This window comes from Vipera ursinii (assembly GCF_947247035.1).
Source record: "Vipera ursinii genome assembly, chromosome: 3".
NCBI classification, from domain to species: Eukaryota; Metazoa; Chordata; class Lepidosauria; order Squamata; family Viperidae; genus Vipera; species Vipera ursinii.
Window position 1 is genome coordinate 174486929 of NC_139516.1, and position 18291 is coordinate 174505219.

The 18291-nt window shown below is 40.0% G+C and overlaps 1 protein-coding gene across 1 annotated transcript; it reads right to left on the minus strand.

Moving 5' to 3' along the window:
- Nucleotides 1–1499: 1499 nt before the first annotated feature.
- Nucleotides 1500–16367, minus strand: PENK (proenkephalin). Its single transcript, XM_083357998.1, has 4 exons — nt 16202–16367; nt 15965–16083; nt 15069–15209; nt 1500–2291 (listed from the first exon to the last, which is right to left on the minus strand). Exons 3-4 carry the CDS (start codon nt 15204–15206, stop codon nt 1629–1631), a joined length of 801 nt encoding a protein of 266 aa, XP_083214124.1. The 5' UTR covers nt 15207–15209; nt 15965–16083; nt 16202–16367; the 3' UTR covers nt 1500–1628.
- Between the last annotated feature and the right edge of the window lie 1924 nt (nt 16368–18291).

Genomic DNA, 18291 nt, shown 5'->3' on the forward strand with positions numbered 1-18291 from the left:
TATGCCATACCTAGGTTAGAAGTCAGGAATGCTGCAATTTTGCATTTCAGCATATACAATTCTTCTATCCTTATTTGCAACATATGAAAAAGTGCTCAAAATATGTTGCACCATGTTTCCCCGAAAATAAGACTGGGGATGAATACAATAAGTTCTAGCTTGTTTTCCTTTATTCATCCATATTCTATTATAAAGTCACAAATTAGTACTAATTAACATTTAGAGAAACTGTACCCTTATAAATAACTATACATATATAGATAGTCTCTATGACTAAAGAAGCTAACATAGTTGCTGTTTGGACTCATGCTGCTGAGGCCTGAATGCAACAGACAAACAACCAATTATATCTGGAGACAAGCAAAATTTTAAATCCTGAAATATAGTGAATGCAATTCTGAATCCGCCTGCAATTAGTGCAGGTTCGCATCCCACCAGCCTCAAGGTTGACTCAGCCTTCCATCCTTCCGAGGTAGGTAAAATGAGGACCCAGATTGTTGGGGGCAATTAAGCTGACTTTGTAATAATGCCGCTTGGGGTGTGTGTGAAATCCCTAATAAGCAGGCATATACATAGAATGAAGGCTACTGCTAAGCTTGTAAGCCGCCCTGAGTCTTCAGAGAAGGGCGGGATATAAATGGAATTAAAATAAAAAAATAAAAAAAAATATTTACGTAAGTTGATGATTCTGTTGTAAGCTGAAGTATTTGCTGAATTTAAGGTCTATATGTAGTTCTGTAATTTCATAACTATAAAAGTTTTATGGTAAAATTCTCAAATTATTCTATAGAATTAATTAAGTCACTGAATAATAGAAAGCATATATAGCAGGCATGTCAAACTCGCGACGTCACGTGACGTCGCACGATGTATCGGAACTTTTTCCCATTGCTGAAAATGGGATGGGCGCGGTTTCTCCATGACGCTCCGGCCGGCAGTTTGACACCCCTGATATACAGTATAGGATTATATTCTTAATTATCTTTAAGAACACTGTAACCAATTATATACATGGTTATGAAAATAATATCCCTTTGGATTTAATCAGATTGGATTATTGCCTTGAAGTGATGAAATCTGTTCTTTACAAACATAAAGGCTGGTTACAGCAAAGATTAAGCTTATATATAAATTATTAAATACGGTTAAGCTGTTGAAATACAGGATTTTAAAAAGTAACCTTATGGAATATTTTCAGAAAGTAAATGATAAAATATGACTGATATAATTTAAATTTCTATTTCATGGACAGCATAAAACTCACATAAAAACATTCCACTGTTAAATATTTGCTGTTCATACATTTAGTGACTACAAAAAAATGCTTCAAGATATTTTATGCAGTTAAAATGAAGAATTTATTGTATATACAGTTAAACAATTACATTCTTTAAAGAAATGGATATGGTAATTAAAATAGATTTAGCATGAAAGTACAATATAGACAAATTAGACTAAAACAGAAGTTATTTTTTACTGAAAAGAGCACAAAACTTGAAATAACAGACAATAGGTTGCATTATTAACCAGGACAGTAAAAAACTGTACAGTACAAGCAACACAATACAATAAATTATGGTCAATGAGGCAGTCTTTGATTTGGGATCAAAAGGACAAAATAAGGGATGCTAAAATCTCATAAATCCACCATATCTCTTTTCCATCTCTGGAGCCTCTTTGGAATAATTTTCTCCATCATCATCTGAAGGAAGAAGCGTATCAGCAAAACGCTTTTGCTGAAATCCACCATATCTTTTCTGGTAGTCCAGCCACCATTCTGGCCTTCCTACTCTTCTCATGAAACCACCATATCTCTTTTGTAACTCTTTGGCATCACCTTCCAACTCTGGACTGCGCTTTATGCTTCTCATGAAGCCACCATATCTCTTGAGGACCTCACTATCACTCAAGTCCTGATAGTGTCCTGTTTCAGCATTTTCCTCTGTTGCAAGAAGCTCCTTCAGAAGATCAGACGAATTAGCTAAACCATCATCATCTGAATCTTTCTTCATAAACCCTCCGTATCTTTTAGCAAGAATTTCTCTACCATTGGGTTCCTCCTCTGGTTCTACATGATAGAGCTCATCCATCTTTTTCATAAAGCCACCATACCTTTTCATGAAGCCACCATATTTTTTGGCTAGCAAATGGCTTTCATCCTCTGTTGGACTGTCCACTAGGATGCTGCTGCTTTCTTGGGGGAAGCCCAGTTTAGTCATCTGAAGAAGTTCCTTGCAGGTTTCCCAGGCTTTGGCAGAAGGCAGTTTTCCTTCACATTCTAGTGTACATGCCTGAAAAATAGTTTGTTTTATAAAGTTATTTTAGAAATAGAAATAACATTTGAAATATTGTCTTATGTTTCAGAATTTTAAATTCTGAATATGGCCAAACAAAACAAAACAAAACGAATGTACTTGACTTTTTAAAATTCTTCCTGAACTGATGATCTAAGTAATTTTTAAACATGGAAAAGATGGAATTAAAAAATTAAAAAGATGTAGTTCTCAGAACAGTAGTCTAATAATAGTGATAAAGATTTTGCATGATTTGCGAAATATAGGATTGCTCAGTTTATGGATAGAAGAAAGTGCTGTTGCAAAAAATATTTTTAAGGGATATAATGTCTCACACATCCACACAATGGGAAACTGAATATAGTCAGACTGCCCCTGTAGTTTAGATTGTTAAAAAATTCTGTAGAAAATATTTGGGATTGGTTAAAAGTGTAGAAGAGGAACAAAAAGGTAGGTGAAACCAAGATGAGTGGTGTAAAAGTGACTGAACCAATGATCAGATTATATAAGTATATTGAAAATAAATACATATTTATTGCACAATCCTGTTTCTAAGTGTGATTATTGTAATAATTTGTTTGAAATAAGTATTTCAAATTTTTGCATGTTATATCAATAAAACTGCTGCAAAATCACTTCATAAAAAATAACAGACTAACTAAATTTTTAAGGATGCTGCAGAATAACTTTATTAAAATTAATCCTCAAAGCCTTCCTAAGTAAAACTTTACTAAGTAACAGCTTTAAAGTATTAAATAATAATGAATATTATCCCATGATCTTTCTTCATTGTGGTCATGGAAGATACTAGGAGACTTCCCACTAAAGGAAGGAAATAGCACAGTAATTTTTTTACCAATGGCCTCTTCCTACTGCAGCATATTGCATGTAGTTTTCCCAGCCTTTTCAAAAACACACAGAACTTCAGGGTAGGGAAATATTATGATAATTATTTCCCTGGCCCTTTTCTATAGCATAAAAAAGGACTAGACTAAATTGCTCTTAGATCCCTTGAAATCAACAAGACACATCAGTTTTTATTAATTAAAATTACAGTTTTGATGAGTCTATAACTACACTTTTATCTATCACAGTCTACATACAGTGATATAATTTGAGCAGTTGATTTATGCCAATAAGAGATATTAATTTTTAAACAGAAGGTGCTGCTTAAAATGATCTAGTTGGATCAGTAAAGTGATTTCAGAGTTCTTTCAGTTCAGAAACACTAGTGTCCATAAATCCCATTCTTCCCTATCTGCTTAATTTGTGTTGTTGCTCATTTCATTTCATTGAAGGCAATACCTGGAAATGAGGCACGTATAGCAAGGACATTTGCTAAGGCATCTCTGGATTTAATAGATAATTGCATGCTTAATTGTTGACTGTTCTGATTATCTGATAGAGCTCAAGGTAATAATAATAATAATAAAGTTGGAAGGGTCCTTGGAGGTCATCTAGTCCAACCCCCTGCTCTTATGGTAAAGCTCTTACGCAAGGTTTTGCAACTATCCAGATAGATTACCGGTGCTACCTTTGCCTCATATTGCACAGTTGGGTTAAAGAGAAGTATGTCAGCAATGTTGCATAAGTATTTCAATACTTCATAATTACATAATTCTTTGGAATGATAATTCAAGCAACCATCTGTAAACCTCTTATTCTGTACTGCAATTTGAATACTTTGAATCACATATAAGCTATAAATCCCCCATTTATCCTTCATTTAAGGGATTGAAAACAATTTTGAATAAAGACAACATACACAAATACACATATCACTCTCCATTTAAACGATTATATATGACTATGAAGTTTAAGGGCTTAAGCTGATAAAAGCAAAACAAAAAGCATATATTAGTTGGCAGTTCAGCTAGTTTTAAAACGTAAGTTTTTCTCCAAATATTCTATAATCACTGTTGCTGATAAATCAAAATGTGTGATGGACTATGAACCTGGAGAAGAAATGGGGGGGGGGAATTCTAGCCGGCAGTACATTCGAGAGATAAACCCAAATTAAGAGACTGCACAATCCAGAGCTGGATGGGCAAGGGAGGAAGAGGTTCCGGGTAGCCATTCTAGAATCTTTCAGCATAGTTCTATTATATTAGAGGGTTTTAGCTTTAGTCTGGCAAGATTTTGTCTATTAGGTATAAACAAATGAAGAACTGGACTCAATTAGATTTCACTATATTGTTGTTGTCCTTGAGTCTGACAAAAGTTTCCTTATTGTGTGATTTCTCAGAAACTGGGATGGTATCCATTTTGATGTATGGAATACGGTATAATTAAAAATTCTACTCAAACGCTGCTTTCAAGGAAATTGGTTTAAGAAACTTCAGAATTATTTCAGAACTATCTTGCAGAATCTTGGCAGGAATGTTTTCTTGTGCTGTTTCAGATGATAGACAGATAGATAGATGATAGATGATAGATAGATAGATAGATAGATAGATAGATAGATAGATAGATAGATAATGATCGACAAAAAGATATATGCACAGACAGACAAATATGCATACATGCATATACAGTAAATAAAATAATTCTGCTGCTTGATTCAATAAGTGGTTGTTGAATTATATGAAAGTTGATTTCAAACACAGGTTGAAGAAATGCATTTTATAATTGACATCCCTAAATATTCTGTTAATTTCTATACTAAATAAAGATTGAACTGCATACAATCTGTACACTTAATATTAAACATTTTGAACCATGAGAATTCATTTGGAGTAGCCAAATATTCCTAATTTCCTCAGCTTTATTTCTTCCAGTGGTATTACAATTTAGTACATAGAACATACAATAACAATGTTGGAAGGGACATTTGAAGCCTTCTAGTTCAATCCCAAGCTTGAGCAGGAGATCCTCTATCATTCTAAATAAATGGCTGTCCAATCTCTTCTTGAACACCTTCAGTGATGGAGTACCCAAAATTTCTGGAAGCCAGTTGTTTCACTGATTAATTGTTCTCACTGTCAGGAAATTTCTCTGTAGTTCTAGGTTGGATCTTTCTTTAAGGATCTTCCATTTGTTACTTCTTGTCCTGCCCTCAGGTTCTTTGGAGAATAGGTCAACCCACTGTTCTCTGTGAGGGCTCTTAGTACTGGAAAACTGCTATCATTCCTTCTCTAAGCCCTTCTCTTCTTTAGATTAGACATACCGAGTTCTCTCAACCATTCATCATACAGGTCAGCCTCCAGACCCGTTGCTCTTCTCTGTACTTATTTTAGGGTCTCAACATCTTTTTTGTATTGTGGGGACTATGGTAACTTTCCCCCCCTAAAATTGGTCCATTCTTGATCTGCAAAATTTAATACTAAAAGGTATGGTTATTCAGCCTATAATCATTTTCATTCATAGCTTTCAGAAAGCAAATTTTGGTTTTATTAGGTCTCTGACACTCATTGTCCTGTTCCATATATCAGTCTAACTGAAATAATATAGTTTTTCAAAAGAGGAATAATTCTAATTGTTTTGAATTCATCATGGTTGGAAGCAAACAGGTCACATTCTTTCAAGATGAAATATATAATTTCCTTCCTTGACTGACTTTTTCTCTAATTTCTGATTATTAAAAGGTTATTAGGAACTTCAGAAACTAGAATAAAAAAGGATCTAAGCCCAAGGTTTATAAGTTAGAGCATCTTAATAGACAGTCCCTAGCTCCTGCATATGTGATTAATTCAAACTATTGAAGTTGATTGTTGTGTTCGGATCGACGACACACACACACAGCGAGGTATTGCAGCGATGCTTTATTGGTACATGTGGAGTCAACGGGGATCCCTGTCCAGGTGGCTGAATATATGCCCGGCAGCCGCTGGACGCTGGCCAACCCCCGGCCGGGAATCTCCCGCCACAGGAAACAATACCCAACCCAGGCTCGTGGATTTCCCGCCATTGGGAAACCACTCCCCTGCTAATCTACCTATACAACACCCCTTCCCCCCCAGATAGAGTTATATTATCTAACGTAATCTTTTAAGTAAGTGGGTGGCTTGTGGGCCCTAACAGGATACCTCCCCACTGGAATGTCAGCACTGTTGTTGGTTTCCCCGTTGGGCCTTGCTGCCTGTTGGGGTGTCCTTTCAGGTGTCGGGTCTACGGCCCGTTGTGTTATTATGCGGGCTGCTGGCTGTGCAGCCATGTTCCCCTGAGGTGGTAGTTCTGCTTGCCTAGGGTGTGTTACCGTTCCCCTGCCCGATGGTGTATCTACCCACCAGTCATAACTATTGTTGTTATCTTGTGTTATGGGGTCCCCCCTGGGCGCCCCCTGAGTGAACTCTGGAGACCTTTTCCTCAGCTGGTCGATGTGCCTCCTGATCTGCCATTCCCCTTCCCCCTCTATGATGTATGATAGTGGCCCTGTTTTGTCTATGACTACCCCTTGTGTCCACTTTTCCCCCGGCCCATAGTTCCTGGCCCACACTAAATCCCCGATGTTCAAGGACCTGGTTGCACAGTCTTGTTCTGCTTCAATGGGTAGTCTGTCTGGGTGGAGCCTGTCCAGTTTGGTTGTCAGCCTTCTGCCCCACCTCATTTCAGCAGGACTTTTCCCCGTTGCAGCGCATGGTGTTGTGTGTTGGGCCAACAAGAACTGGGCCAGTCTCTGGTGCCAATCACCTTGGATGATCCTTTTCAATGCTTCCTTGGTAGTCCTGACGTTCCTTTTGGCCAATCCGTTAGAGGAGGGGTGGAAGGGAGCCGACGTTGCGTGCCTAATCCAGTTGGCCTTGAGGAAATCCTGAAATTCAGCAGACATGAATTGCGGCCCATTGTCAGAGACTAGTACGTCGGGTAACCCATGGGTGGCAAAGAGTCCCCGCAAGACCTGTATCGTTTTGGCGGATGTCATGGTCTTTACAGGCACGACCTCCAACCACCGGGAGTAACTGTCTACTACAACCAAGAAGATTTGGCCCAGGAATGGCCCTGCAAAATCTATGTGTATGCGAGACCACGGGTTGCGAGCCACCTCCCACCTGTGTACTGGCTTGTGTGTCTGTTCTGGCCTAGACTTCTGGCACTGGTAATACCCGGCTACTCTGTCCTCAATTGCCTTATCCAGTCCCGGCCACCATAAGTGGCTCCTCGCTAGTGCCTTCATGCGCACCACCCCTGGGTGTCCCTCATGCAGTTCCGTTATGACTGTGTTCCTTTGTATCTCTGGTATAACTACCCTGTTGCCCCACAGTAGGCACCCCTGGTGTGACGACATTTCGTCCTTCCTCCTGTAGTATGGTGTGAATTAGGTGTCAGGGTTCTCACTAGGCCACCCCCCCTGGACCCATGCTGCTATCCTGCTGAGTATGAGGTCCTTGCTAGTGGCTTTGGCAATGTCCCGGGCTGTCAATGGGCATTCTGGTAGTTCTTGCAGTGATAAGATGAGACTCGCTGGAGCTGGGTCTGGCCCTGTGTCAAGTAGTGGCAGTCTGCTGAGAGCATCTGCATGCCCCATTTCCTTCCCCGGTCTGTACTTAATGGTGAATGTATACGCTGCTAGGAAAATGGACCATCTGAGCATTCTAGGTGATATGATCTGGGGTGTCTGTCTATCTGTGGTGAATAAGCCTAAAAGGGGTTTATGGTCTGTAAATATTGTAAACTCCCTACCATAAAGATAGTCATGAAACTTTTTGACACCAGCCACGATGGCTAGTGCTTCCCGGTCTGTTTGCGCATAATTCCTTTCTGCTTTGGTTAGAGTTCTGGAATAATATGCGATTGGCCTCTGAACCCCCTGGTCACCCATGTGGCTGATCACTGCACCCACCCCATAGGGTGATGCATCACAGGCGAGGTAAATTGGTTTGCCCTCTATAAAATGTGTGACAGTGGATCTGCTAGACAATATGTCCTTCAAGGTTTTGAAACTTTGTTTATGTTTTTCCTGCCACTGCCACGGGGTCTTTTTATCTAACAGTCTGTGTAAGGGCTCGGCTATGGCAGCTTTATGTGGCAAGAATGCGTGGTAGAAATTTATAAGACCTAAGAATGCTTGGAGTTCTGCCTTATTCTTTGGTTCTGGTGCTAATTTAATGGCCTTTATTTTTTCCTCTATGGGATGTATGCCCTGAGCGTCTATCCTGTATCCTAAAAATTCAGTGGATTTAACTCCAATGCAGCATTTCCCCCTTTTTAGCTTAAGTCCTGCCTCCCTGAATTTTTCCAGTACCTTTTCCAGCCTGTCTGCCAAGATTTCCTCAGTTCTTCCAGCCACCAAGACATCATCAAAGTAAGGGCATACTCCAGGTATGCCCTTTAAGGTCCTCTCCATCACTTCTTGAAAGATGCCTGGAGCTGCAGCAATCCCAAACTGCAGTCTATGGACTCGAAACGCCCCCTTGTGGGTAACTATCGTTTGAGCCTCGGCGGCTTCCTTAGACATAGTAAGTTGCAAATACGCCTGCGCCAAGTCGAGCTTGGCAAAGATGGCGCCGTCCTGGATCGTCGCGAGGACCTGCTTCACCGTCGGGACCGGGTAAGCATGTTTTTTCATAGCTAGGTTAAGGGTGGCTTTGTAGTCGGCACAAATCCTCACATCCCTGTTAGGTTTAAGGGGAGTGACGATTGGTGTCTCCCAGGGGCCTCCTTCTACTGGTTCCAGCACTCCCTGGCCTACTAACTTTTCTAGCTCGGCCTCGATTTTTCCCTTAAGCGCGAAGGGTACCCTCCAGGCCTTAAGCCTGATGGGTTTAACTGCTGGATCCAGATTAAAGTTAATGGGGGGGGCCTTTGTACTTCCCTAAGGAACCATCAAATACGTCTGCGAAATTATCGCAGACGGTTTTGAGGCTCTGGCGGTGGACTGTGTTTATTCCCCCCACCCAAATGCCTAGAGCCTTAAACCAATTGAGGCCCACTAGGCTGGTTCTCTGGCCCTCGGTGACCAGAAGATCTAGGGGGCCCTTAAATCCCTTGTAGCTGACGGTTACGGTAACTTTTCCCTTAACGATTATGGGTGATCTCTGGAAATCTGCTAGTTGGATTATGGTTTGTTTTAGGGGAATTTTCTGCCCGCACTTCTCTTCGATATGTGTTAGGGTACTGCTGGATATGATTGATACCGAGGCCCCTGAGTCCACTTCCATCCTGCAGGGAATACCTTGCAGCCAGACCTCAATTTTTAATTTGGGGCTCAGTATGTGATTGATCCTAGGGTTCCCGATGTGGTTGACCCCCACCCCCTTCCCGCAGTTGGAGGATCGCGCCTTAGGCCTGGGGTCCTCTCTGCCACTCGATCGGGGGGTTACCTTACCTAAAGCCCACGCGTCGATATTGTGAAGTTGGTTGTCGCGCGGTCTTCCTCGGCAGATTGCTTGAATGTGCCCCGTTTTTCCGCAGTTCCTGCATTTAGCATTGCGGAACTGGCAGGTAGATCGGGGGTGGCTGCCGCCGCAGCTGCCACACCTGGCGTCGGGGTCTCGCGATCGGGTTGAGTTGTCTCTCTGGAACCTTTGTGTTGGTAGTTGTTGCGGTTGTTGCCTTTTTGCTCGATCAGTGCTGTCCGGGTGGTTGGTCTTTGCTGGCATCTTCCCGAAACTTCGGGCGATCTCGTCGATGTCGGCTTCCCATGTGTAGTCCACCTCCCCACCGTCCACATGGCTTTCTATATTGATTTCAGCCGCGGCGCCATTACTATTGTGGGGGGGGTCACGTCTCCCTGTTGATTCGTAGGTGAGGAGCTCGTCCAACACCTCTTGTAAATCTCCGGTGGGCTTTGCGATTATCCTGTTCTGAAGCTGTTCATCTCGCAAGCCCAAAACCACCCTGTCGCGGATCCGGATCTCTAAGTTATCGTACTTGCAACGCAGGGCCACTTCCCTCACGGCGGCCACGAACTGTGTTATTGACTCACCGGGTTTCTGGTTCCTTTTTTCAAAGATTCTCCGCCAGTATAGCTCTGATCTCTTGGGGGTAAAGTGAACCCTTAGCTTCGCCAGTAAATCGGCGTACGAGACGCTAGCCACCAGCAACGGTTGGCACAGTCCTACGGCAACCCGGTAAACCGGTGTGCCGCTGATGGTGAGGAGCGCTGCCACCTTTTTCCGGTCGTCTGTAATACCATTTACGAGCATGAATCCCTCGACCTGGCCGACGTACTCCTCCCAGTCTTCGGGGTAATTCGGGTCGAATTCCTTCAGAGATCTGACTTGTGCCATTCTGCTTTCTGTTCACGGCGATCAGCTGCTTTGGTTGACGGCGGTTTGAATTTCCCGCTTCGCGCGTTGCTGTCTTCCGCTTGTTCCTTTGTTGTTCCGCCGAACGATCCCATCCTCGTCGCCACTGTTGTGTTCGGATCGATGACACACACACAGCGAGGTATTGCAGCGATGCTTTATTGGTACACATGGAGTCAACGGGGATCCCTGTCCAGGTGGCTGAATATATGCCCGGCAGCCGCTGGACGCTGGCCAACCCCCGGCCGGGAATCTCCCGCCACAGGAAACAATACCCAACCCAGGCTCGTGGATTTCCCGCCGTTGGGAAACCACTCCCCTGATAATCTACCTATACAACATTGATCATTAGCTTTCTTTATAATAAATGCTTCTTGTTCAAACTGAGAGTTTGCTATTGCTTTATTTACACATTTGCTTCTTACTTTTGCTTTTGTTTTTCATGCTTGGAATTGTACTAGCTTGATTTACCAGTTACGACTGTGGCTTACTTCTACCAGTTTATTTCTTGCAGCTCAGTTTTGATGAAGGAATAATTTATATTCATTAGGGATTCTTCAAGAACCCTTAGGAGTTCATCACTTTTCTCTGAAGTAAGAAAATTCTGCATGCTTGAATATGAATATTTGGCTATAAATTATACCCTGTATACCTCAATAGAATTGTGATGCAATTATCATTAGCATAGAGCTGTATGTGAACATTATTATACAGAAACATTTTGAAAATTCTTTGGTTTTCAAAGTCTGACAGAATATTTAGCAATTTTTTTGCCTCCTGCTGGTGTAACAACAACAACAACAACAACAACTTTATTGTCACTTTGAATGTACACCAATCGGCATACATCAAAATGAAATTTCATTGCATACAGCTCTCAAAGGGTCACCACCTCCAATATACACTCCTTGTTCATGCCCAGCTCAAGTTTCAGATCATCCATTTTAGTCTCGGGAGCAAACGATGGCAAACAGGACAGATGGAAATGGGGCTCCATGTGGATTAGCCCTCAAATTAGCTTTTATTCCTGCACGACCTCACCTTCTTTCCTTTTTCTGATCCTGACTCTTCCACTTTTTCCTTAAAGAGGCCTTGCTTCTTTTCGCCCCTGGAGCATGCTGCCACCGCTACCAGTTCCTTTGCTCCATAAGCCCTGGGACCTCTTCTCCTCTGCCTCCCTTTGAAACAGCCCTGATTTGCAATAGAATCCATCGCTAGGCCAGCAGTCAGATCTTGCTGCTGGCAGAACAAATTCAAACAGCGCCAACGACTTATAGCGGTCTTACCAACAGTTCCGAAACAGCTATAAACTTGCCATGCCAGCAAAGATTGTCAGTCGTATGTTACCTTAGTTCCACCATATTGCTCAAACACACTAAAGCCTTCCCGATCAAGTGGCCTATATCCCTTAATATGCCTCCCAAAACTATTCACCTTTGAGAGCCAATGCAGCTGGAGCCATTCCAGGTGCTGCCATCTTAGAATAAATCTAAATAAATCTCATATCCAAAACATTTTTAACCTCTGCAGTTGTGATTATGGTGTGAATGCATGTAACTATCAACCACTGATTGATAACCCTAACTTAATAATAATAATAATATAATAATAATAATAATAATAATAATAATAATAATAATAATAATAATAATAAAGTTGGAAGGGACCTTGGAGGTCATCTAGTCCAACCCCCTGCTCAGGCAGGAAACCTTATACCATTTCAGGCAAATGGCTGTCCAGTCTTTTCTTCAAAACCTCCAGTGTTGGAGCATTCACTTAATAGATCTGATGTGAAAAAAGAACCAAACTGCAGAATTAAGTGAATGTATAGATTAGCATTAAAGTCACCAACAACCAAAATCTTTTTAGTAGGCTAAAGGAAAAAGAACCAAATATGTAATGAGTGAATTGTGATACCCCGTGTAGCATTAGGTTATGCTATTTTCTGTGTATGACTTTATTTTAAGGGAAATCTTTCACTCTTTATGAAAATAATGCCTATTTTTCACTTCTGTTATTCTAAACTAAGAAGGAAAAACCAAACAAAATAGTTATGGAAAGGTCTTGTTATTCAGGATGCAATTAAACAAAAGGAAAAATAAATGGCTAGCTGCTCAAATTTAAACGACGTATTTATGAGCTAAAAAAATCAAGTGATTAATTTCAGTGCTATTTTGCTCTCTTATCTGATGTAAACTTATGCTTATTTGCCCAGAAGTATGTCCATCTTTGCTCATTGGAATGGACTCATGGAAGTCTACCCAGATACATTCACCCGATTCCATCCAATTATGCTGGTTTATAACTCATTTTTGGCCAACACAACCATTCCTGAAGTTCTTCAAAAGTCTGTTGTAAATTAAATGATGCCTTTTGTGGCCATAGTACTACCTTGTACTATCTTTATTTTTGAGAGGGCTGTTAATTCATTTCCACAATGAAAATCTGATAAGGGAAGATTGTTCAACCTTTTGGCTCTGCACCTTACTTTTATTTTATTTTGCCTCAATTTTCTTTAAGATAGTAATTAATATCCTGATTATTTTGGTTAATATTATCTTTTTAATGTATATATTTATTGGAATAATAATGAAGCTAACGATCCTCATTATTTAACAGGAGTATGGTTGAACTCAAACTGATGCTCTTGCCTTTCATGTGCATGCTGAAGAATAAGTGTAAAACTTGAAAAACAATACCTTTTTTTCTTTCAAAAATATATTTTGGAAGAAAGTCTGGGAGCTTAATATCATGAAGTATCAGCTGCTGTTTTGCTTTTGAGTTGCAAAGGACATCGACAGCTAAGAACATAGCAGACACGTTTTTCTCTATGTCAATCTTATTAGTTTCAATTGTCTTAATTATTAACCAAAGAGATTATATAGAAGAATGCACATGATCTTATGGACCTGATTATATTTTAAAAACAAATTCACAGAAGAAAGACCATTGGGAAAGGGGGAGGGCAGGAGAAAGGATGTACATTAATATATATATTTAATATATATATTGTTTTGGGTCAGATTAGACCCCGAAAGGTAAAATGCAAACCAGGTTCAAATATCACCTGAACGGAAATAATGTGACCCTTTGGTGTCTCCCAACCTTACCCAATTCCTAAAGTTGTGAGAACAATATGAAAAGACATTAAGAAGCTAATCATGTCCTATGCTTAGGCTTGATAGAATAAAACAAAGAAATATAAGACTGTTTTAAAAAAACATTTGCTATCTGGAATGGAGGAGCACTATTTGAATAATAAAAGCTCATTTTCTCCTGCATATCATTTTAGCTACATAGTTATAAAAATGTAAGAAAGTAGACACTAATTGGATAAAATCTCTCCTATAAGCTTTGGCAAAAATATATACAATCCAGAATAGCCAGATAAGAGCTGGATTTCCAAAAGTAGAAAAAGTGTGCTATACCTTCTCAAATGTACTTTCATGCCAGAATCAAGCCCAGGTTTTAAATAGAAATTTCAATCTTTCCTTGATCATATTATTCTCACTTAAGTGTTCATGTGAGACTTAATTGATCCAGCTTCATAAAATGAAATGGTTGACAGATTCCAAGTCTTTATCTTCATCAAACTGACCGAAAAGGGGGGGGGGGCTACAGAAACCAACAATAGAAATAATTATGCCACCACTATATTATGACATAAGCAGGATATAGGGAGACAATAATAAACCATAAAATTGAGGCACTATTGTTTGTACTAATTCTGAAACTCATAGCTTCCATTAAGTTTGCAACATGATGAGCTGAAATATGTGAAAGGCATTCCACCTTATTTGCTATTTCATCTGTTGTTTAGCGTGTTACAGCAAAAGCAAGCATTTTCCAACACAGAGAGTTAAAGAGGACTTGTTAACTCATTGATATGGCTGCGATGAAGTAGAGGAATGTAACCAATGAATTTAATGCATATTCATTATTAATTAGTCAATGAAGTATATATAACTTGAATATTTAATGTATTAAAGACTGATAGCCACTTTGTGTTGTGGTTTAAGGCAATAGGCTACAACTGAAAGACCATGAGTTCCAGTTTTAGACAGGAACCCAGATGGGTCAGCCCAAGGAAGAAAACAGTGGTAAACCACTTAGGAAAAAAAACATAGCCAAGAAAAATGCAGGGACTTGTCCCTGCTAATGCCAGAAGTCAAGATTAATTTTAAAGTACAAAAAAATAAAATACAATAATAACATTTAAAAAACATCAATTTTCAAGCAACATTTTACTAGTGAATGAAGTCATAACACTTAAACACATTGGGGAGAAAAATTATATAAATAATACTTGATGTACTATTATAATTTTGTTGATGAAGAACATCGACTAATCTTCAGTATGGTAGTGCTTCTATCTGTAGTTGATATACATTAGATTCAATGCTCTGTGTGAAAATATACATGGGCAACGAACTATAAGTTCTTCAGTGATAATTCAAATCCATTGAGTGACTAATCTAAGTTAGTGATCTATCTAATTTTGAGTTTGTAATCTATTTGTGCAACTATGAAGCATCAAGCTGAGCCAGGAGAAAGAATCTCAAAATAACAATGAGTAAATTCTGCTTACCAAGGGGTTGATATCAGCGTGATACACCAATTGATGGGCACAGGATGCACAATCTTTTGCACATTCTGCCTGAACAGTAAGGATAAGGTATGCATTAAGAGCCAAAAGCAAGAAATAACACCTCAGAAGCAATGTCATGGTCTGTAAAAAGAAGAAGAATTAAACTCAGTCACAGTATTCCCTTTTTTATAAGCAATAGATTGCATTAACAAATACATATGGGGAAAAAAAAATCCAAAGTATAATGTTGCAGCACCCAATCTGGGTTGGTCACCAGGACCAGAGGTTTACTCTTCCAAGCTTTCAGATTTGTGCTGGAACTCATCCTCAGGAAACTTGTCTCTTGCAGAGTGTGTGGTATTTATATGGTGACCTGTGGTCCCGGTGACCAAACCAGATTGGATCCTGCAATAATGTCATATATGGACAATTTCATGCATGATGCTAGAAACCATTAAAGAACATATAATTAGAATACATTCCTTGGAATTGAGTGTAACCCTCCCCTCCCTTATCAGTTCTCAAATAGCTCCTTTCATAATAAACAGAACAATCCTTTTGCAAATATTGGCTTTTATACAGAGTTTCAGTATAACTGGAAAAAAAGGAGGGAAAAATCTTAGTAACAAACGAAGCAAAGAATAAAATACTTCACGTACTGTCACGGGATGATTTAAAAGTGAACAACAAAGAGTTCCAGACAGATGCTATACTATGACCAGCGGCGAGCGAATTTCATCCCGTTCACCTGAAATCTGATTCCATTCTCATCCCCGCCGGCAATGAGCCACGGGAGGCGGGCGAGTGAAACCCAGGCTCTAAAAAAAAGAAAAATCTGGAGAAGCCTAGACCTGGGAGCTCTGCTGTCCCCTCCTTCGCCACACGCCCAGACTTACATTTCTCCTCCGCTCCGGAATATACGGTGCGCTTCTGAAGTGAGCTCTCGCTCGGAGCCTCTTGGCGAAGATCCCACGGAAGAAACCTGCGAGGGCTTTTCTCCCAAGAAGCTAACTGACTGCAGGGGAAAGAAAGAAAAGAAAAGAGAAAGAAATGAACAACGGGGAGGGAGGGAGGAGGAAAGGCATGGCAGCTGGCGAAGGACGACCTGCTGCAATACTCCAAATCAATCTTACCGAAGAGAAGCGACGGCGGCGGTGCTGGGACTACTTCCTTCGCTTCCCAAGAAGGGTATCTCTTGTAGCTTCGGAACTCTTCAGCAAAATCAGGAGCAAAGAAGTGGAGAAGGCGACTTTATAATTAGTCAAAAAAGGAGACGCGGGCACCATTCTCCCAATCGCCTACTGCCCTCCGTGTGACGCAAGACTTACGCCATCCAGTAGGAGTAAAGCATCTGGTACTGGGTGTGGGGAGGTGGGGAGAGATGCATCAGCCTGCCTAGGGCCAAAGCAAGACTCACGATTCTCTTGTTCCCTTGAGTGAGTGGGTGGATGTGGGAGTCATCCCCACCTGATCAGGATGATATTTCATACCAGGATAGCTTCTCCCTATCACCCCAAGTTCCAGTGGGGCCTTCCATGTTGACCATTGGTCCAATCACCTTTGGCTACATGGGATTTTCAAAAGTTCTTCCTTTCTGCTGGAGGGTGATCCAGACCCCCATCCCAGGGAAAGCTGGAGTGGGGTTTACTTCTTTTTAACAGAGGCCACTTAAGGATGTAATAAGAAACTTGTCATGTTCAGAAGTTTGCCAGAAAGATTTTTGTCTCAATTTGGCCCTAAATTAGTACCTCCCCAATGTGTCGGGACTAGAGTCTTCAGTTTCCTTCCTTCCCTAGCTGGAGGGAGCATCGGAAGAGCACTAGGCAGGGGAAATTAGTCTATATCATTTATTCTTGATCTCTCCCTCCCCTTGTTTTTCAGAAGCTCTAGGATTTTGTTGTTTGTGTTGTCAGATGCATAAGTGTTGGGTGGGTTTAGCTCATCTTCCACATTTGATGCATCTGTAAGCCCATAGTCTGATAACATAGAGAGGGCCCTGGTAGCAAGGAAGAAAACAGAAAGTTTCATCAGTCAGGATAGTAATAGTGATAAAAATAATGGTGAAGGTGACAGGCAAGGCAATTGGGTCATTTAATTCAAGAGAAGGGCATATGGATGTATTTTTTCTGAAGCTGTATATAATATATATGTGAAGAAAGGATTATTGTACAAAATATATGCGTTGCTAATAATGAAATCCAATTTTAAGCACGCCCTAAGGGTTTGAATGCCAGAGTTTAATTTGACTGCTATATAGAGATCATCAGCAAAACAATTTACTTTTAAAAAAGGCAGCAGGAAACTACACTGCTGTTATGAAGGACAGCTTGAAATAACACACAACTGTTAGATCATTTTTTTGGGAAAAAAAATGCTATCCTTTTACATGTTACCACACAGTAGTCTTTTTTTTCTGAAAACAAATGAGAGCCAATAAATGTTCAAGGGCAGCAGATTTGTTGGCAATAAAATGTTTAATGCATTTGCAATGAAACAAAACTTTTAACACATAATTTTTGTGATGTTAGATGAGATTTCTGTGGCTCTGAATGACTTTTAATATACTTTTAGATATCTTGAAAACAAATATCTTTTAAAATGATAAACATTCACGGTATATAAAGTATTGGTCGATTCTATTTACTATCTTACTCTGGAATAAACTGTGCCATTTTTAAAAGCTGCATCAAAAAAGAAAAAAAATATACAAGTTCAGATACCTCCTTTTTATATTTTTAATTAACTTTTAGGTAAACACCATTCCAAAAATCGTACATTGCGGAAAAGACTCCCTGTGAAGAGAAGCAATCAATTCAGTGATGTCAGGCAGAGCACTGATTAATTAATGTCAAGAGTAGATACTAGAAGAAAGGCTTGAAGCCAAGAAAGTTTCTCAATTAGCTATATTGAAATAAATCTCTCTTTATTTTAATAGTACAACATCCATAAATCCCATTAGTGGAGTACAAAGAAGCAGGTTTCAATTGGTTGGTCTATTATTAGTGAAATGAATGATTGGGCATGTGCTTATTTTGTACATGAAGTCCAAATAGATCATTAGAACATAAAGATCCCTGAGCCAGATTGCTGATGACTACATGGACATTTACATCTTATTTTACTCATATTCATATAAAATGGTTTGTCATTATCGACATTCAGGTTTTTAAAGTTTTTTAATATAGTCTAGCCTGTCTATTTATCTGGCCCTTCTTAGGCTCCC

Coding starts and splice junctions, on each gene's coding strand:
- PENK (XM_083357998.1), bottom strand. CDS start 15,206: ATGACATTGCTTCTGAGGTGTTATTTCTTGCTTTTGGCTCTTAATGCA. Junction 2,292..15,068: donor ACGCTGATATCAACCCCTTG/GTAAGCAGAATT, acceptor ACTATTTTTCAG/GCATGTACACTAGAATGTGA.